At 43.4% G+C, this 22512-nt stretch overlaps 1 protein-coding gene across 1 annotated transcript in view; it reads right to left on the bottom strand.

Annotated features, from left to right (window-relative positions):
* LOC117511419 (voltage-dependent L-type calcium channel subunit alpha-1D-like) overlaps positions 1 to 22512 on the bottom strand; it is a 183882-nt gene that overhangs the window by 111894 nt on the left and 49476 nt on the right. The window contains 2 exon segments of the mRNA XM_034171447.1: positions 6717 to 6776; positions 21446 to 21575. Of these exon segments, the coding sequence (XP_034027338.1) occupies positions 6717 to 6776; positions 21446 to 21575 (190 nt within the window).

The following is a 22512-nucleotide window of genomic DNA, read 5'->3' as shown; positions in this document are numbered from 1 at the left end:
TATATTATGGACTGTAGATGGTGGAATCCCTAAATTCCTTGCAAATGAATGTTGAGAAACATTATTCTTAAACTGTTGGACTATTTTTTCACGCAGTTGTTCACAAAGTGGTGATCCTCGCCCTATCTTTGCTTGTGAATGGCTGAGCCTTTTGGGGATGCTCCTTTTATACCCAATCATGACACTCACAATTAGTGTCCTCAGTTCCCAGATGCTTATTGAGTGTTGTTAGAAGGAAACGTGATGTAACACGGTGGTAAACATACCACTGTCCCAGTTTTTTACGAGACGTACTTTTAGCCAAATGTGTGGATTTATTTAAAGTTAATGTTGGAGGTTCATGTTAAGTTATCCCAGGTGTTTATTAGTGGAGTGATTTACTGAATAAAACAGGGAGTGATACTGTAAAGTTCATGAACACAGTCTGTCATCAAGTTAATGCTCTTTACCCTCGTTCACTTTAGTGTATCACGTTAGTTACTGCTCTCATATATACAGATACAGATGAAAACAGCATGTTGGAGGGGTTTACGGACAATTCATAGACACCAAAAAAGACCATTCATAGACACAAAAAAGTCTATTCACAGACACAAAAAAAGACCATTCACAGACATACAAAAAAAAAAGACTATTCATAGACAAGGATCATTCAGAGACACAAAAAAGACTATTGACAGACAAGGACCATTCATAGACACAAAAAAGACTATTCACAGACAAGGACCATTCATAGACACATAAAAGACTATTCACAGACAAGGACCATTCATAGACACAAAAAAGACTATTCACAGACAAGGACCATTCATAGACACATAAAAGACTATTCACAGACAAGGACCATTCATAGACACAAAAAAGACTATTCACAGACCAGGACCATTCACAGACACAAAAGACAATTCATAGACAAGGACCATTCATAGACACAAAAAAGACTATTCACAGACAAGGACCATTCATAGACACTAAAAAAGACTATTCACAGACAAGGACCATTCACAGACACAAAAGACAATTCATAGACAAGGACCATTCACAGACACAAACAAAGACTATTAATAGACGAGGACCATTCACAGACACAAAAAAGACTATTCACAGACACTAAAAAAAAGACTATTCACAGACAAGGACCATTCATAGACACAAAAAAGACTATTCACAGACAAGGACCATTCACAGACACAAAAGACAATTCATAGACAAGGACCATTCATAGACACAAAAAAGACTATTCACAGACAAGGACCATTCATAGACACTAAAAAAGACTATTCACAGACAAGGACCATTCACAGACACAAAAAAGACAATTCATAGACAAGGACCATTCACAGACACAAACAAAGACTATTAATAGACAAGGACCATTCACAGACACAAGACTATTCACAGACACTAAAAAAGACTATTCACAGACAAGGACCATTCATAGACACATAAAAGACTATTCACAGACAAGGACCATTCATAGACACAAAAAAGACTATTCACAGACAAGGACCATTCATAGACACATAAAAGACTATTCACAGACAAGGACCATTCATAGACACAAAAAAGACTATTCACAGACCAGGACCATTCACAGACACAAAAGACAATTCATAGACAAGGACCATTCATAGACACAAAAAAGACTATTCACAGACAAGGACCATTCATAGACACAAAAAAGACTATTCACAGACAAGGACCATTCACAGACACAAAAGACAATTCATAGACAAGGACCATTCACAGACACAAACAAAGACTATTAATAGACGAGGACCATTCACAGACACAAAAAAGACTATTCACAGACACTAAAAAAAGACTATTCACAGACAAGGACCATTCATAGACACAAAAAAGACTATTCACAGACAAGGACCATTCACAGACACAAAAGACAATTCATAGACAAGGACCATTCATAGACACAAAAAAAGACTATTCACAGACAAGGACCATTCATAGACACTAAAAAAGACTATTCACAGACAAGGACCATTCACAGACACAAAAAAGACAATTCATAGACAAGGACCATTCACAGACACAAACAAAGACTATTAATAGACAAGGACCATTCACAGACACAAGACTATTCACAGACACTAAAAAGACTATTCACAGACAAGGACCATTCACAGACCCAAAAAAGACAATTCATAGACAAGGACCATTCACAGACACAAACAAAGACTATTCATAGACGAGGACCATTCACAGACACAAAAAAGACTATTCACATACAGAAAAAAGACTATTCATAGACAAGGACCATTTATAGACATATGAAGAATCATTCATTATATGATACAGGACAAATGGTTTGACGTATTTTAATATTCGTATTGTGATTAACAGTAACAGAATATTCTGATATAGCCTAGACTGCAGACAGGTATTTACCAAACACCGTATACACACATTATACATATACATTATTATACATTATACATATATACACACACGCTAATATATGATAGAGAGGGCAGAGGACAGAGAGGACAAGTTGGGACATGCCCAGCTCTCCACAATTTCTCTTATACTCACTCGACTGGTAAACACTGAAAGCCGAGATAGGCATGTCCCAACTTGTCCTTTAACACTCCGAAACGGAGGTGTTCCTTTGTCTCGCTTCATCAGCGAATCGGTCGTGATGCGCGAAGCCTCCGCGCGGCTTTCCATGACAAAATCTCTTGTTAAAAGTGAAATCTGCCGGAAAATGGCTGATGTCCAGCTCTTGTGATAACCATAGAACTTCCACATGACGGTCCCGGCTCCACACAGCGATCCGTTTAGAAATGATGTGGTGGTTTCTGCCTCTCGATGGCGGCTCGGAGCGCGGCACGCCGTGCGCCATTGTGGTCAGTCCTTAAAGCTGTAGTAACACTCCTTATTCTCTGTGAAGCCCGTAAAACTTTCACCGAAAGCCAGATAAATTTTTCTAATGGTTTCCAGCTGCCTGTCTCTAACATTTTCTGAAAAAAATTCTGATGGAAAAAAAGCCCAAATCATTCCGCCATTTCCTCGCAATGAAATGACGACGAGAGGGGTGGAGCAGTGCTCACTCAAAGCCTGCCCACAGGCGAATGATGCAACCGACAGGCGTGGAAAAACTCACACATGCGCATGAAGGTTCAAGCTCGGCTGACGTAAAAACATATGAATCAAATCCATATAGTTTTTGCATAAAATAAAAAGGTCGGATACTTTTCTCACAAACCTCGTATATTCATTTCAGTTTTGTTTTCCTGTTTTGAGCTTTGTGAAATCAAAAGCCGTGTGGATGAGTTACAACATATTTGAATACAGAAGCAGGATGTATAATACAGGACTGTGAGAGATCCACAAAGAGAAAAACATAAGCATTTTTTTCTTTGCTAAGTGTAATTATACATTCTTTCTAGAACGAAAGCCATCATCTGGTGATGCCAAGCTCCTGGGTGATCAGTCAGCCCAGCAGAGATCCTTCCTGGACAACATGCAACAGCAGCATAAGAGGAATCTGGAACAAGAAGACAGGCTTCTTTCCAGGTTTATGGAAGAAAGTACCTACTCAACTGAAAGCATTATAGGGCAACTGTTTGATGGTCTTCGAGCTCTCCTTTCTCAATCCTCAATAGAAATTTTACACTTTTCTTTGACCCTCTCAAACATGTCTTGGTCATTCTGAACATATTCAATACCTTGGAAAATCTATAGCCGCTACAACATAATACAGCTGTATTTGAAGTAACACTTGGGATGAAAAAGGGCGTGGGTACTTTTTAAAAGGGCATGGTCATTTTTGGGTTGTTTGTCCTGGATAGAGATTTTGGCACATATCTCAAGTTGTTCATTGGGGTCATGTTAGTCTGGAACAGGTGAGTTAACCTCTGTTAAGTGATGTGCACACGTCTCAGCGAGGTCCTCTACTAAGTCCATCACCAATCACAGCGAGCCGCCTGACCACCTGACCCAAGTTCCCACCTGCCACATCTGCACACTCAGAATAATCAAAATAACAGTGGAAACTTTGACTACAGTCCACGCAACATGTAAAAATTGAATATAAGAAACTGGTCCTGATGTTTAGTTTCTTCCATTTTTTCCTGTCAGTATGTTTTTGTGCTTACAAAAAGAGCTGCCTTTAGGGATTGGTTTTATGTTCTGACATCACAGTAATTCCAGTTTAACCCTCTGGGGTCCGAGGGCATTTTTTGGACAGTTCACTTGCCTGGCGAAAATTTTTTATTATTGCTGTTAACAGCTCAACCTGCATCCCACAATCAAGTGTTAGGTCTCTTTTTTCAGGACAACCTGTGCTTTCATAATATATATGCTTTTGTTGTGTTTTATAAGTGTAATAAAGGCTTACAAACAAAAATAAGAAAGAAAAAAGTAAAGCGGAAAAATAATTCTCCACACACATTTATTCAAAACACACAGCAAACTATAATAAACAACTGTTCTGACAGTTTATAAAGGTAATTTGAGGTCTTGTGTGAAAGACTGTACAACAAAAAGGTTCAAACAATAAACACAAATTTTGAACAATATATACGAAATGGTCTATGTGTTTTTTTGTCTTCATGGTAAAAGCAACAGAGTTATCCAGTAACATTCACATGCAAACTAGAGGAGCAATCCTGATAGTTACACACTCTTTGTTTGAGCATGTGAGATTGTCATCAGAGGCTCTCCGTCTGCTCTGTCTGCTTTCAGTGATCACTGTGCGTAACGGCGCAGGGCGCATTTGGAGCCCAATAGTATGTACTCATTGGAACACTCAGGGGGCTATTCAAACGGGCCAACTAGTAACATATCACTCCTGAAAACGATCTTTGGCTTTTCACGTGAGGTGAATCTGCCCTACGACTGGATTTTGGAAAACCATGTGACGGTGAACCAATTCCAATTGGCCACTCACATTGCGCATGTCATCACACAGCTTTTATGAGGAGTACAAAGATGGCCAATGGCTGGCTCGAAGGTCCACGGAGTTAACTATTCAGCAAAAAAAAGTAAGTTTCTATCTCATATCATTAAAAAGTTATTTGTAAGCTAAGACCAAGTAAAGCTTGGTCTTAGCTGTCATATATGATGGCGTCGGCCCCAGAGGGTTAAGAAGTAATGCCGAGCTCTGATGTAAGTGAATAAATGTTTTTAGGACTATATTTTATTTTTAACCAGATTGTTGTGGTCCTGCCAGTTTCTTAGTTTCTTATTTTATATATGTACATGGAGGAAAGTTATTTCTTCTTCTATACTTTATTTTAAAAAGGAGAAAATGTGTTTGTCAGATTTTTTTTTGTTTTGTTTTGGTTTTTTTTTTGTTAATGGAGATAACAATTTCAGGGAGGAAACTGATTGAACATGTACTCCTTCAATGCCATCCTTGTACTGCTCCCACCGGAACTGCTCTGCATCCAGACCTGTGGTCCAGACTGAGGAAAGATGCCATCAAAGTGACCAGCATTCTCCAACCAGTTGTTGCTTGCGTTGTAGAATTTATGAAGCCTTTCATCAAGCAGTCGAGGAGCGGATCTGCAGGGTCACCAATGATTTGTAGTCGTACGTCTTCTCCCTCAATGTTTTCACACCCTAAAACAGAAAATAGTTATGTTTTTTAAATTCTGATGTTTAATGAGTCATTATATCCTTAAGAATAAATCAGGGGTAAAGCACAGGGTGTAGTGGATATGACATTTTTCTCTTAAGAAAAGTTTGAAAGGTACGGTTTTCAGGAGATGAGCTCTCAAAAAGTTCTGAATGGCACAAAACATTGGCATCGTGGGTGTTTCCAGGCATTTTGCAACTGATGCTCCAAAATCTAAAAGCAAACACAACTTGTTTTAGTTGAGTAAATTAAGTAGGAAATATAAAAAGTCCTCACACACACAGTTTGTTTCATTTATTCATGAAACTGCTTTATTCTCATATTTTGAAATAGTTCATTGTTTGAAATAAATTCTGTGAGATTTCATAGTGGGCTCTACATAAAAGCCACAGAAAATTTAGCAGAAATCATAAATCTGGTAGATGTGATGTTATCGATTGTGGGTCAATGAAAATGACAGACGTTCAGAAATAACCTACCTGCATGTGGCTGTGTGTTCTGTCAGTTAGTCCCATTCTTTGAGGGAAATGAAGCGTTTCCTCAAAGCTCCGGCTGATCTCCAAGGCTTCATTTTCATTTGGCACGTAAATCAGCTGTTTAATCAATCATTGGTTCTTTCATTACGGCTTTACTACACATGTACATGATGTAACAGTGCTCTGTGCCACATCGCTTAACACATTCCGCCGCGCTCGTCTCTTTCTGAACAAGTCCTGAAGAAGAAGCATGTTCCTCTGATGCTGCAGTTTCAAAAGAAACACGCAAAGAATAACAGTAATACAGTACAGTATAGTACAGTACAACTCATTTGTGTATGTCACAAATGGCAGATGTCACAACGCAAAGCAGTATGGGATTGCTCTACTGACAGAATCGGATGGTAATCATGGTGCATGTAATCACGCACAGCAAGGATCACTTTAGGGTACATTCATGTAAACAAGACAATCTGATCCACCAATCGGACAGAATTCAATCAGATCAAAAATCAGTCAGTCCTTGTACACTTGCAATGTAAACATTGCAAGTGTCTCAAGAACGTTGCAGTAGACCGAGACACACACACACACACACACATATTTGACGGACAGGAAGGGCACAGAACTGCAGTCTTTACCTTTAGGAGAATCTCCACAGTGAAGATGGAGGTGAAGGCGTAGTCTGCATAACCCAGAATCTACACACACAAACACACAGAGACACAAACCGTTCAACAGCTGAGGATGGATCCTTCTGACAAACACTCTCAACAGAGCTTCACCAAATATGGCCCAATATCCAGTAGCTCAAGGACAATCCAGAACTGCTCAGGAGAGCATCTCCTGGATGTGATCAGGTGACAGAGTCGTCACTGGAAAAGTGTTTTTTCCACTTTGAATTCCTACCAAAGCACCAAACTGTGAACCAGTACAAGGAGATCCTCTGATACTTCACAAGGTCCGTCTGGGACTAAAGGCGCGTTCTGAGCTTGGGTGGTCAACCACGACAACACAGCTGCAAACAACTCCTCAAGCTTTCAACAGAAACCTGCCAACTGGATCCAAGCCTGTGGACCAGAACCAGGTTTTCCAGTGTGAAATCCATGAAAAGGGCCAAGATGGTTGAGCTCTGGAGGATCCAGGAGAAGCTTTCTGTGGTGCATCAAAATGGAAGAAGAAACCGTACAACTGTTTTGTTTTTGTAATAACATTTTGATGAAGTCAGGCTTGTTAATTTGTGGACGTGCATGATGTTTGGAGGACTTGGTTGCAAATAGGATCAACGTGTTTCACCCAGAGACAAGAGACGGACAATGAGACGGAACATCTGTTTGCTGGTTGGAGGTCATTTCTTCCCTCAGCTGCTGTAAATTGCTACGTGTAGCATGAAGACAGCTGCTGTTTGCGTGCACGTCCTCACACACTCACACCCGCAAATATTCAAACTTCCATATAACTGTCATCCAGAGAGCTGAGCTTGTATTGATTATCTGCTGTGTGATCGACACCCAATATAAGACAAGCTTCAATATTTATGTCCTGAACCGCGGCTGTCAGAATGGAATGTTCAAACAGCGAGTTTTTAAATGAGTTCGTCTGGAGCTGATGTTGTCATGTCTGTTTTCTTTAGGATGGATTTGATCAAATTCATCGAAAAAGTCTTTTCTGAGTGAAATCCAGTGACATCACAGCATCTAGTTCCCATGTGACCCAGATCAAATGGACCCGTGTTAGAGCCCACATCTGCCTGCAGGCGTCCGTACACCTCAGGGACCTCTGCCCCAGTTTGGGACCCACTAATGTGCGTAATATCCCCGAAAGCCATAAAACACACTGCATGTCTGTGTGTGTGTGTGTGTGTGTATATATATATATATATATATATATATATATATATATATATATATATATATATATATATATATAAATGCAACACTTTTGGTTTTGCTCCCATTTTGTATGAGATGAACTCAAAGATCTAAAACTTTTTCCACATATACAATATCACCATTTCCCTCAAATATTGTTCACAAACCAGTCTAAATCTGTGATAGTGAGCACTTCTCCTTTGCTGAGATAATCCATCCCACCTCACAGGTGTGCCATATCAAGATGCTGATTAGACACCATGATTAGTGCACAGATGTGCCTTAGACTGCCCACAATAAAAGGCCACTCTGAAAGGTGCAGTTTTATCACACAGCACAATGCCACAGATGTCGCAAGATTTGAGGGAGCGTGCAGTTGGCATGCTGACAGCAGGAATGTCAACCATAACTGTTGCTCGTGTATTGAATGTTCATTTCTCTACCATAAGCCATCTCCAAAGGCGTTTCAGAGAATTTGGCAGTACATCCAACCAGCCTCACAACCGCAGACCACGTGTAACCACACCAGCCCAGGACCTCCACATCCAGCATGTTCACCTCCAAGATCGTCTGAGACCAGCCACTCGGACAGCTGCTGAAACAATCGGTTTGCATAACCAAAGAATTTCTGCACAAACTGTCAGAAACTGTCTCAGGGAAGCTCATCTGCATGCTCGTCGTCCTCATCGGGGTCTCGACCTGACTCCAGTTCGTCGTTGTAACCGATTTGAGTGGGCAAATGCTCACATTCGCTGCCGTTTGGCACGTTGGAGAGGTGTTCTCTTCACAGATGATGCAAAGGAGATGTGTTGCACTGCATGAGGCAAATGGTGGTCACACCAGATACTGACTGGTATCCCCCCCCAATAAAACAAAACTGCACCTTTCAGAGTGGCCTTTTATTGTGGGCAGTCTAAGGCACACCTGTGCACTAATCATGGTGTCTAATCAGCATCTTGATATGGCACACCTGTGAGGTGGGATGGATTATCTCAGCAAAGGAGAAGTGCTCACTATCACAGATTTAGACTGGTTTGTGCACAGTATTTGAGGGAAATGGTGATATTGTGTATGTGGAAAAAGTTTTAGATCATTGAGTTAATCTCATACAAAATGGGAGCAAAACCAAAAGTGTTGCGTTTATATATATATCTACATATACATATATATATATCTACATATACATATATATATATCTACATATACATATATATATATATATCTACATATACATATATATATATCTACATATACATATATATATATACACAGTCAGTCCTCTCGGGATCCGGCAGTGAACTGGTGATTTTCTCCTGATTAACCCAGTTAGTTACTGACCCAGTTCAGCGGTGTAATCTGATTAAGCCCCGACCCTTCGCCTGATGGCGCTCCTTCGTGCAGCGGCCCCCAGGGAGAACTCACTGAAGCAAACACAGAATATGAAATCAGCTGAAAAGTGCAACTCACACACACAGAATAATGTGCACGTTTATCATGTGATCAGAAAGAAAGAAAGAAATAAAAGAATCAAACAAAATAAAAGAATAAAAGGCAAATACATGTAAATGTCTATGTTAGAGGTTTATTAGTGACCCCTGGTGGTGGGAGGTAGCAACACAATGAAAGATGTAGCATTAGCTGAAAGCCTGGGTGAGCAAAAATGAAAAGAAAAATAAAATATAAATAAATGAAAACATTCTGTCTTCAATTGACTGATATTTTCTTTCTTTCTTCCTTTTTGTTTTGTTTTTGGCAACAAAGTGACAGAATTTTCAGTTTTATTGTATTATTTTATATGAACGCACCACAAGTGCACCGCGAGTGCACTGCTGGGATATATCTGCTCCACCTGTGATCGGACCTCGCTCGTACGGCGATATAAGTGCATTTGACATAATCTCACTGCATTCTGACAGCTGTCTGGGTAATACTAATCTATTCCACAGACATCTGCACTGTGTTCAAATGAGGTTTAATGTGCCTGGTGTGTACACAAATCATTTTGGGCGGGTCGAAGCGCAGTCTGTGTGCTCGGACAGCTGTCTGCTGCAATCCTTACTCCCTCCCAGATGTGGCACGAATTTTGTTTTTTTTTTTCCATTCCGCCCAGGTCGGCTTTATTCTGACTCCATGTGACTCAGGAGGTCTGGGGTTTTAAGGGTTCAGCTCAGTATCTTAGCTGTTCCTCAGTCTGCACTCTTCTGGACAGAGACGTCTGATGTTGTTCCTGGAAACTGCTGGAGCCACTCTTCCAGTTTGGGAGTTAAAGCTCCAAGTCCTCCTGTTACCACTGCGACCACTTGTACTTTACCTTCCACATCTGCTCCTGTTGCTCCTTCAGCCCTTGGTGTTTCTTGATTTTCTCGTGCTTCCTCTTTCTGACATTGCTGTCAGCTGGGATTGGCACGTCGATCACAGCTGCAGTTTTCTTTCTCTTGTCAACCACCACTATGTCTGGTTGGTTGACCAGCAGCTGCTTGTCTGTCTGGAGTTTGAAGTCCCACAGGACCTTAGCCCTGTCATTTTCAACCACCTCTGGTGGTGACTTGGGGACTTCTAATCCGTATGTGGCAAAGATGTTCCTGTACTCGATTCCCGACACTTGGTTGTGCCTGCAGCTTGAGCTTGCATCTTGCATCCTGCTACTATGTGTTGGACTGTCTCTGGGGCACATTTGCACAGCCTGCAACTTGGGTCCTGTCGACTGTGGTAGACTCCTGCCTCTATTGATCTAGTGGTTAGAGCTTGTGCTTGTGCTGCCATGATCAGAGCCTCTGTGCTGTCCCTTAGGCCGGCCTTTTCTAGCCACTGGTAGGTTTTCTTGATGTCAGCCACTTCTTCTATTTGTCAACAGTACATCCCATGGAGCGGCTTGGTCTTCCATGATATCTCCTCCTCCTGTTCCTTATCACCATCTGTCTTCAGCTGCCTGAGTCATTCTTGTAGCAACTGGTGTTGGGAGCCGTCTTTCTGATGTATTCATGGATGCTCCTTGTCTCATCCTGGATTGTGGCTCTGACACTCACTAATCCTTGCCCTCCCTCCTTCCGTTGCTCATACAGCCTCAGGGTACTGGACTTTGGGTCGAAACCTCCAAGGATTTTGAGATGTCTTGCTGTGTTGACATCAGTAGCATCAATCTCCTCTTGTGGTCAGCTGGATATCTGATAACTGGTAGGGTGTATGTATTGACGCCTCAGATCTTATTCCTGCCACTGAGCTGGCTTCTCAGCTTGGTACTTCTCTATTTTCTCGTGGCCCTTCTTTCTGATGTTGCTGTCAGCTGGGATTGTCACATCTATCACAGCTCCTGTTTTCTGTCCCTTGTCATCCACCACTATGTCTGGTTGGTTGGCCAGCAGCTGCTGGTCTGTCTGGAATTTGGAGTCCCACAGAAGCTCAGCCCTGTTGTTCTCAGCCACATTTGGTGGCAACTCCCATCAGGGCTTGGAGAGTTCTAATCCATATGAGGCACAGATGTTCTTGTACACAATTCCGGACACTTGGTTGTGCCTCTCAGTGTGTGCTGTCCCAGCTAGCATCTTGCATCATGTGCTGGACTGTCTCTGGGGCAGGTTTGCACAGCCTGCAGCTTGGGTTCTGTTGGCTGTGGTGGACTCCTGCCTCTATGGATCTGATGCTTAGGGCTTGTTCTTGTGCTGCCATGACCAGAGCCTCTCTGCTGTCCATTCGTCCAACCTTTTCTAGCCACTGGTAGGTTTTCTTGATGTCAGCCACCTCCTATATCTGTTGATGATATATCCCATGGAGGGGCTTGGTCTTCCATGATATCTCTTCTTGTAGTAGCTGATCTCGGGCGGGGGGGGCATCTTTCTGATGTATTCATGGATGCTCCTCATCTCATTCTGGATTGTGGCTCTAATACGCACTTATCCTCGCTCTTCCTTGCGTTGCTCATAGAGCCTCAGGGTGCTGGACTTTGGGTGGAAACCTCAATGCACTGTGAGGAGTTTTCATGTCTTGACATCAGTGGCATCTATCTCCTCCTGTGGCCAACGTATTATCCCAGCTGGGTATCTGATGACTGGTAGGGTGTACTGTAGGTATTGATGGCTCGACTCTTATTCCTACCACTGAGCTGGCTTCTCAGCACCTGTCTTACCTTCTGGAGGTATTTGGCTGTTTCTGACATTCTTGCATCTTCATCATGGTTCCCATTGGCTTGTGGGATTCCCAGGTACTTGCAGCTATCCTGTATGTCTGCTATCCTGCGTTCTGGCAACTCCACTCCCTCAGTCCAGATCACCTTCCCTCTCTTTGCCACTATTTGGCCACACTTGTCCAATCCAAATGACATGCCGATATCCTCGCTGTAGATCCTGGTGAGGTGGATCAGTGAGTCAATGTCTTGCTCACTCTTGGCCCACAGCTTGATGTCATCCATGCACAGGAGGTGGCTGATGGTTACTCCACTCCTGAATTGATACCCATATTTGCTCTTTGTGGTGAGTTGGCTGAGGGATTGAGGCCTATGTAGAACAGCACCGGGGACAGTGCATCATCTTGTTATATTCCACACTTGATGGTGACTTGACCGGCTGCCTTGGAGTTGGCCTCCAGTGAGGTCTTCCACAGCCCCATTGAGTTCCTGATGAAAGATATCAGTGCACTGTTAGCCTTGTATAGTGTCAAGCACTCTAGAATCCATGTGTGAGGCACTGAGTCATAGGTGTTCCTTCCTGTAGTAAATCCAAGCTGTGCTCTGCTTCTTGTTCTGGGAGGTAGCTGTGGTGTGCTCTTAGGTCCATCAACCACTTGTCATTGGTGTTGTGTGATGCCTCTTTCTCCCAGATGTTCTTCCAGTATTGCTCTGTCTCAGTTCTGGGAGGGTCTATTCTTGTGTTACCGTTTTCCCCTTTCAGCTGGGAGTACACCCTGGATGGGTCATTGAAGAACAGGCCATTTATTGTTTTGGCCTCTGGTTCTCTGGTGTATCTCCTCAGCTGAGTAACCAGAGCTGTGAGCCTTTGGCAGTTTCCAGGGCCTCAGTTATGGACACCTTGTTGTACTTCTTATCTATCGAGAACCTGTGTCTCATGATGCCCTTCTGTACCTGTGTTAGTTGGCCTACATTCTTCAGGACCTTCCAGATTTGGGCCTCCAATCTTCTTCTTCATAGAGGACTCCCCCTTTGGGGGGTATTCTCAATCTTATACCCAAGTGTGTCCAGGATTACTGTGGCAGTGGCGTATATGAGCTCACTGGTTTCTGTAATGCTGATAGTGGGGAAGGAGAGTAGAGCTGTGTTAATGTCTCTAATCAATCAATTCAATCAATTTTTTTTTTATATAGCGCCAAATCACAACAAACAGTTGCCCCAAGGCGCCTTATATTGTAAGGCAAGGCCATACAATAATTATGTAAAACCCCAACGGTCAAAACGACCCCCTGTGAGCAAGCACTTGGCTACAGTGGGAAGGAAAAACTCCCTTTTAACAGGAAGAAACCTCCAGCAGAACCAGGCTCAGGGAGGGGCAGTCTTCTGCTGGGACTGGTTGGGGCTGAGGGAGAGAACCAGGAAAAAGACATGCTGTGGAGGGGAGCAGAGATCGATCACTAATGATTAAATGCAGAGTGGTGCATACAGAGCAAAAGAGAAAGAAACAGTGCATCGTGGGAAGCCCCCCAGCAGTCTACGTCTATAGCAGCATAACTAAGGGATGGTTCAGGGTCACCTGATCCAGCCCTAACTATAAGCTTTAGCAAAAAGGAAAGTTTTAAGCCTAATCTTAAAAGTAGAGAGGGTGTCTGTCTCCCTGATCTGAATTGGGAGCTGGTTCCACAGGAGAGGAGCCTGAAAGCTGAAGGCTCTGCCTCCCATTCTACTCTTACAAACCCTAGGAACTACAAGTAAGCCTGCAGTCTGAGAGCGAAGCGCTCTATTGGGGTGATATGGTACTACGAGGTCCCTAAGATAAGATGGGACCTGATTATTCAAAACCTTATAAGTAAGAAGAAGAATTTTAAATTCTATTCTAGAGTTAACAGGAAGCCAATGAAGAGAGGCCAATATGGGTGAGATATGCTCTCTCCTTCTAGTCCCCGTTAGTACTCTAGCTGCAGCATTTTGAATTAACTGAAGGCTTTTTAGGGAACTTTTAGGACAACCTGATAATAATGAATTACAATAGTCCAGCCTAGAGGAAATAAATGCATGAATTAGTTTTTCAGCATCACTCTGAGACAAGACCTTTCTAATTTTAGAGATATTGCGTAAATGCAAAAAAGAAGTCCTACATATTTGATTAATATGCGCTTTGAATGACATATCCTGATCAAAAATGACTCCAAGATTTCTCACAGTATTACTAGAGGTCAGGGTAATGCCATCCAGAGTAAGGATCTGATTAGACACCATGTTTCTAAGATTTGTGGGGCCAAGTACAATAACTTCAGTTTTATCTGAGTTTAAAAGCAGGAAATTAGAGGTCATCCATGTCTTTATGTCTGTAAGACAATCCTGCAGTTTAGCTAATTGGTGTGTGTCCTCTGGCTTCATGGATAGATAAAGCTGGGTATCATCTGCGTAACAATGAAAATTTAAACAATACCGTCTAATAATACTGCCTAAGGGAAGCATGTATAAAGTGAATAAAATTGGTCCTAGCACAGAACCTTGTGGAACTCCATAATTAACTTTAGTCTGTGAAGAAGATTCCCCATTTACATGAACAAATTGTAATCTATTAGACAAATATGATTCAAACCACCGCAGCGCAGTGCCTTTAATACCTATGGCATGTTCTAATCTCTGTAATAAAATTTTATGGTCAACAGTATCAAAAGCAGCACTGAGGTCTAACAGAACAAGCACAGAGATGAGTCCACTGTCCGAGGCCATAAGAAGATAATTTGTAACCTTCACTAATGCTGTTTCTGTACTATGATGAATTCTAAAACCTGACTGAAACTCTTCAAATAGACCATTCCTCTGCAGATGATCAGTTAGCTGTTTTACAACTACCCTTTCAAGAATTTTTGAAAGAAAAGGAAGGTTGGAGATTGGCCTATAATTAGCTAAGATAGCTGGGTCAAGTGATGGCTTTTTAAGTAATGGTTTAATTACTGCCACCTTAAAAGCCTGTGGTACATAGCCAACTAACAAAGATAGATTGATCATATTTAAGATCGAAGCATTAAATAATGGTAGGGCTTCCTTGAGCAGCCTGGTAGGAATGGGGTCTAATAAACATGTTGATGGTTTGGATGAAGTAACTAATGAAAATAACTCAGACAGAACAATCGGAGAGAAAGAGTCTAACCAAATACCGGCATCACTGAAAGCAGCCAAAGATAACGATACGTCTTTGGGATGGTTATGAGTAATTTTTTCTCTAATAGTTAAAATTTTGTTAGCAAAGAAAGTCATGAAGTCATTACTAGTTAAAGTTAATGGAATACTCAGCTCAATAGAGCTCTGACTCTTTGTCAGCCTGGCTACAGTGCTGAAAAGAAACCTGGGGTTGTTCTTATTTTCTTCAATTAGTGATGAGTAGAAAGATGTCCTAGCTTTACGGAGGGCTTTTTTTATAGAGCAACAGACTCTTTTTCCAGGCTAAGTGAAGATCTTCTAAATTAGTGAGACGCCATTTCCTCTCCAACTTACGGGTTATCTGCTTTAAGCTATGAGTTTGTGAGTTATACCACGGAGTCAGGCACTTCTGATTTAAAGCTCTCTTTTTCAGAGGAGCTACAGCATCCAAAGTTGTCTTCAATGAGGATGTAAAACTATTGACGAGATACTCTATCTCACTTACAGAGTTTAGGTAGCTACTCTGCACTGTGTTGTTATATGACATTAGAGAACATAAAGAAGGAATCATATCCTTAAACCTAGTTACAGCGCTTTCTGAAAGACTTCTAGTGTAATGAAACTTATTCCCCACTGCTGGGTAGTCCATCAGAGTAAATGTAAATGTTATTAAGAAATGATCAGACAGAAGGGAGTTTTCAGGGAATACTGTTAAGTCTTCTATTTCCATACCATAAGTCAGAACAAGATCTAAGATATGATTAAAGTGGTGGGTGGACTCATTTACATTTTGAGCAAAGCCAATCGAGTCTAATAATAGATTAAATGCAGTGTTGAGGCTGTCATTCTCAGCATCTGTGTGGATGTTAAAATCGCCCACTATAATTATCTTATCTGAGCTAAGCACTAAGTCAGACAAAAGGTCTGAAAATTCACAGAGAAACTCACAGTAACGACCAGGTGGACGATAGATAATAACAAATAAAACTGTTTTTTTAATGTCTGCTTTAGTCTGCCCACAGTCTTCATCCTCAGCTCAGTAGATGCATCTGTCATGGGAGTATCATAGTGGTATCACCTGCTTCCTTAACACTACTCTGTCCTACCAGGGTCTGCTCCTCAGTACCACACTGCAGTAGTCTCCTGATCTCCAGTTTTGATAGTAGCTTCCTTCTCCTGATGTTAGACTGAGCAACCAGATGCTTCTTGGTTAGTGTGGAGGTTGGTCTTCTGTTCATCCATAGTTCCCACATGTGTGTACCGTATTTATTCTATTACAATCTGAAAATTTGAGCAGCATGGTGCTTCCTCTTGTCTTCTGCCATTCTATGTAATTTTGTAACAGCTACTGCATGCAGGAAAATAACATTCGTTTTGAGTGTGTGCTGCTTCTCTTGCATGCAGTACGCATGTAGGTTCACACCTAAAAGCTGTACTGTGTATAACATGCATGCAATCACACAAATGACCATCAATAAATGCCCCGTTCATGAAAATGGCACACCTCCAGGGCGTTTAATAGAGTAAATACGGTATTACAGGGGGGGAGGAGTCTGAGCTTGTGCGGGAGGTTGAGAGATACTGAGTAGAGATAGTCGGGCTCACCTCCACACACAGCTTGGGCTCTGGTACCCAACTCCTGGAGAGGGGCTGGATGCTCCGCTTTTCTGGCGTTGCCCACGGGAAGAGGCGGAGAGCTGGGGTTGCATTGCTTATTGCTCCCCAGCTCAGTCGCCATGTGTTGGAGTTCACTCTGGTGAACGAGAGGGTCGCGTCCCTACGCCTTCGGGTCGGGGACAGGTCTCTCAATATTGTCTTGGCCTACGGGCCGAGCGGCAGTGCAGAGTACCCAACATTCTTGGAGTCCCTGGGAGGGGTACTAGATAGTGCTCCGACTGGGGACTCCATTGTTCTCCTGGGGGATTTCAATGCCCACGTGGGCGGCGACAGTGAGACCTGGAGGGGGGTGATCAGGAAGCACGGCCTCCCCGATTTAACCCGAGTGGTGTTCAGTTGTTGGACTTCTGTGGTAGCTACAGTTTGTCCATCATGAACACCATGTTCGAGCACAAGGGTGTCCATAAGTGCACGTGGCACCAGGACACCCTGAGCCGGAGGTCGACGATCGACTTAGTAGTCATATCATCTGACCTTCGGCCACGTGTCTCGGACACTCGAGTGAAGAGAGGGGCTGAGCTGTAGACCGATCACCACCTGGTGGTGAGTTGGATCCGCTGAGAGGGGAGGAAACCGGTCAGACCTGGCAGGCCCAAACGTATCGTGAGGATCTGCTGGGAACGACTGGCGGAACCCTTTGTCAGCGAGGTCTTCAACTCCCACCTCTCGGAGAGCTTCTCCCAGATCCTGGGGGAGGCTGGAGACATGGAGTCTGAGCAGACCATGTTCTCCACCTCCATTGTCGATGTGGCCGCTCGTAGCTGTGGTCACAAGGTCTCTGGTGCCTGTCGTGGCAGCAATCCCCGAACCCGGTGGTGGACGCCAGAAGTAAGGGATGCCGTCAAGCTGAAGAAGGAGTCCTACTTGTCTTTGTTGGCAGGTGGGACCCCAGAGGCAGCTGACAGGTACTGGCAGGCCAAGCGTGCCGCAGCCCGTGTGGTCGCAGAGGCAAAAACTCAGGTCTGGGAGGAGTTCGGGGAGGCCATGGAGGAGGACTATCGGTCGGCCTCGAAGAAATTCTGGCAAACTGTCCGACGCCTCAGGAGGCGGAAGCAGCTCTCCACCAGCACTGTCTATGGGGTGGGTGGGGAGCTGTTGACCCTGACTGGGGATGTGGTGGTGGAAGGAATACTTCAAGGATCTCCTCAATCCCATCGTCACGTCTTCCGAAGAGGAAGCAGAGACTGGGGACTCAGAGGCAGACTCATCCATTACCCAGGCCGAATTCACTGAGGTGGTTAGAAAGCTCCTCGGTGGCAAGGCTCCTGGGGTGGATGAAATCCGTCCTGAGTGCCTTAAGTCTCTGGATGTTGTGGCACTGTCTTGGCTGACACGCCTCTGCAACATCACGTGGCAGTCGGGGACAGTGCCTCTGGATTGGCAGACTGGGGTGGTGGTCCCTCTGTTTAAGAAGGGAGACCTGAGGGTGTGTTCCAACTACAGGGGGATCACACTCCTCAGCCTCCCCGGTAAGGTCTATTCCAGAGTACTGGAGAGGAGAATTTGACCGATAGTCGAACCTCAGATTCAGGAGGAGCAGTGTGGTTTTCGTCCTGGTCGCAGCACACTGGATCAGCTCTACATGCTCCATCGGGTGCTCGAGGGTTCATGGGAGTTCGCCCAACCAGTCCACATGTGCTTTGTGGATCTGAAGAAGGCGTTCGACCATGTCCCTCTGGGCACCCTGTTGGGGGGTGCTCCGGGAGTACGGGGTCCGGGGTCCTTTGCTAAGAGCTATCCGGTCCCTGTATGACTGCAGCAGGAGCTTGGTTCGCATTGCCGGTAGTAAGTCAAACCTGTTTCCAGTGCACGCTGGCCTCCGCCAGGGCTGCCCTTTGTCACCAGTTCTGTTCATTATCTTTATGGACAGAATTTCTAGGCGCAGCCAGGGTGTAGAGGGGGTCTGGTTTTGGAACCACAGAATCTCGTCTCTGCTGTTTGCGGATGATATGGTTCTGTTGGCTTCGTCAAATCAGCACCTTCAGCGTGCACTGAGGCGGTTTGCAGCCGAGTGTGAAGCGTCCGGATGAAAATCAGCACTTCCAAATCCGAGGCCATGGAAAATCTCGAGAACCAGAAAAAGGTGCTTTGCCCTCTTCAGGTCAGTGGAGTGTCCTTGCCTTAAGTGGAGGAGTTTAAGTATCTCGGGGTCTTGTTCATGAGTGAGGGTCGGATGGAGCGTGAGATCGACAGACGGATTGGTGCAGCATCTGCAGTGATGCGGTCGCTGTATCGGACCGTTGTGGTGAAGAGAGAGCTGAGTCGGGGGCAAAGCTCTCAATTTACTGATCGATCTACGTTCTGATCCTCACCTATGGTCATGAGATTTGGCTCATGACCGAAAGAACGAGATCGCGAGTACAAGCGGCTGAGATGAGTTTCCTCCGGAGGGTGGCTGGGCGCTCCCTTAGAGACAGGGTGAGGAGCTCGGTCACTCGGGAGGAGCTCGGAGTCGAGCCGCTGCTCCTCCACGTTGAAAGGAGCCAGTTGAGGTGGCTGGAGCATCTTTTCCGGATGCCCCCTGGACGCCTCGATGGAGAGGTGTTCCGGGCATGTTCCATTGGGAGGAAGCCCCGATGAAGACCCAGGACACGCTGGAGGGACTACGTCTCTCGGCTGGCTTGGGAACGCCTTGGGGTTCCCCCGGAGGAGCTGGGGGAGGTGTGTGTGGATCGGGAGGTCTGGGCGGCTTTGCTTGAGCTGCTGCCCCCGTGACCCGACTTTGGATAAAGGCGAAGAAAATGGATATATATATATATATATATATATATATATATATATATATATATATATATATATATATATATACACAGAATAAATCACCTGTCTGTGTCTGTTTTTTCTATCATTTTGTTATTTATTAAATTAGTTCCTTGTCAGCTGATGTATTTGGCTCTTAAACTGCTTTTTCATCTTGGCAGAAAAAAGTGATGTGCCGTACATGGTCAATTTTCAATATTAACCATATAGATAATAATTTACTTCACAAAAACATTTTGCACGGAGTTGACAAGTTGGCATACAACTGAAGACCAAAAAGGCCAAAGACAACTTCTGGTCATGTCATTTTGATTAATGTCACGTTGTTTTAACCAAGACAACCCAAAAAATGTCAACTTGTCATTACAAAAATTATTAATGAGGAAATGGGGAGAAGGGGGGGATTATAACAGTAGCTCCTTCACCGTGTGACTCAGGCCTTTTACAAATCTTGCCACATTGTCCCAGAACACTTCCTGTTTCTTACACAAGAGTCTTTCGCAGTAAGAGTACAGCTTAAACAGAGGACGTCATCACAAGTCAGACATGGAAGAGAGGAGAAAAACATTGTGAAAACTCAGTATTTTTTGTTTTTTACAATATGTTGGGGGTCACAGAATTTATTTATTTTCGGTGAGCATTTCATAAATTTTAATTAAAATAATAATAATAGTAAACTTTGAGTGGGTGCTTAACCAACTCGCTTCAAAAAATCAGATGGGCTGATGCACGACCCTGGGCTCTTAGACGCACACACACACACACACACACACACACACACACACACACACACACACACACACACACACACACACACACACACACACACACACACACACACACACACAGAGCCAACAATCAAGATGAGATGAAGCCTGCTGTCAAAGCAACCTGAACTTCAAGAGCATCTCAGCAGGTCCACAGGCTGATCACCTCCACGCCACAGTGACACAGGAGCGCATTCAAAAGGAGCCGCAAACAAATACTGAGTGCATAAATGAACACAGTTTACAGAAGTTAGACATTTCTGTATTACAAATCCTGAGCACTCTGAGAGCACATTGTCTCTCGCTGGCAAACGCTGATTTGGTACAAGTGTTTGTTACATTCTGTGATAGCTGATTTCAGAATGCAGACACCAACTCATGAAACTGGCAGTGTCTCGGTTTTGTTAATCAAGGGCCATAACGCTGCCAAAATGTGTCACTCTTGTACAATATTACAATATGCATCTTACCAACCTATAACAAGGATTTGTAACAAGTTTCATGAAATTCCTCCTAAAAATTTGGGAGGAGTTGATTTCTGAACAGTTATACCCTTTTTCAGACGGATGACAGACAGACAGATGGACAGAAGGATGGAAATTGCCTGATCTGTTAAAATATTTTAATATTTTGAGTTATGTATTTTCTATTTTTTGGAGCTGTAGGCTGTAATTATCAAAATTAAAATAAAAAAATGACTGAAACATTTTAGTTTCTGCACATTGAAAATAAAATATGTAAAAATTTCACTCTCTGAAATACCTGACAAAAATATTGAGCTTTCTCACAGTATTCTTATTTTTGAGATGCACCTATATAAATATGTTCAGACGATTTTCTGAGGTTTTGGTCATTTTCTCTGAAATTTCGCATCTGGATCAGGATCTGCATCCTGATCAAGTTCTGTTCCAGTCAAATATACACGGATAAAGCAGCGATGCAAGTCACAATAATGGTGTAAATTCCCACATGAACAGAGCTGGTGCACTTGAGGCTCCGCCAACATCATTTTTCAGACTCACATTGTTCCTGAAGGAGTGGGTTCTGATTGGATCCTCAGCAGCCAATGAGCAGCTGCTCAGAATGATGAAGAGGAGGATGAGGTTGGTGAAGATGTGGTGGTGGATCAGACTGTGACAGGCCACACGGATCCTAGACAGATTAAAGACGCAGCATCAAAGGCACAGGAAACAGACTCACACTGAGCGCTAGCAAACACGGAGACCCGCCGAGACACACTGCAGGCTGGACTCTGATCTGGGTGCCGTGGCTCAGCTTCTCTGCATGTTCAATAATTCTTCGTTGTGCTTTGTTTTGTTTACGTTGTTGTTTGTCATTTGTCAACTCTTACGACAAAGAAATGTAACTGAGGTTTGCGATTTAAATATGAACATAAGTACAAATTACTATAAATATAACCAACACCCAATCAAAGTACATGACACTGCCTTCACTTGGCCTGGCGGTCACCGTGTTGTATCGCTCCGTATTAGCATAAAATAGACTTTCACTTGTCTCGTGTTGCTGTAAAACTCCACTCGCTTTGCTTCTCTCTTGTAGCTAATGTGACCAAGGGGTGATGGGGTCCCAACCATGCTTGACAGCTTTGTAAACAATGGTGTTGGAGTGCCCTCTCCTGGACAAACTATGCGATGATACCATTTCCAACAGTCAAAGTGTTTTCTGCATTGTTTATTCAGTAAAATAAATGTTTTCATGTAGTTTCAATGTAGATACAGATATGTTCATGGAAAGTTAATATCAGCTGATATTATTGGTCAGCCTGTATATCGGTTGGGCTTCAGATTAGACTTCACTGGTCTGAAGAGCTTTGGGGTGACTCATGTTGGGATTTGGTGCAGCATAAATAGAGATGCACAAAAGTGCCGTACCCAGACATTCCCACAGATTCCAGAGTTTGGAATAACATGGCTAAAGCCCTGGTCCCAACAAATAATGAAAGATAAATAATGAGCCAGAGGATTTATTCAACTATTGTGGGAGAATGGTGGCTCTGAGAGGCTCTTAGAGGCAGAATATTCGGCTAACGAGACTCATCTCTGATCATGGCGCGCTAATTCAAGAAGTT

The sequence above is a fragment of the Thalassophryne amazonica genome, chromosome 6 (genome assembly GCF_902500255.1).
Source record: "Thalassophryne amazonica chromosome 6, fThaAma1.1, whole genome shotgun sequence".
Lineage (NCBI taxonomy): Eukaryota > Metazoa > Chordata > Actinopteri > Batrachoidiformes > Batrachoididae > Thalassophryne > Thalassophryne amazonica.
Note: the sequence above shows the minus strand (reverse complement) of the source record. Positions and strands in the feature narration are given on the sequence as shown.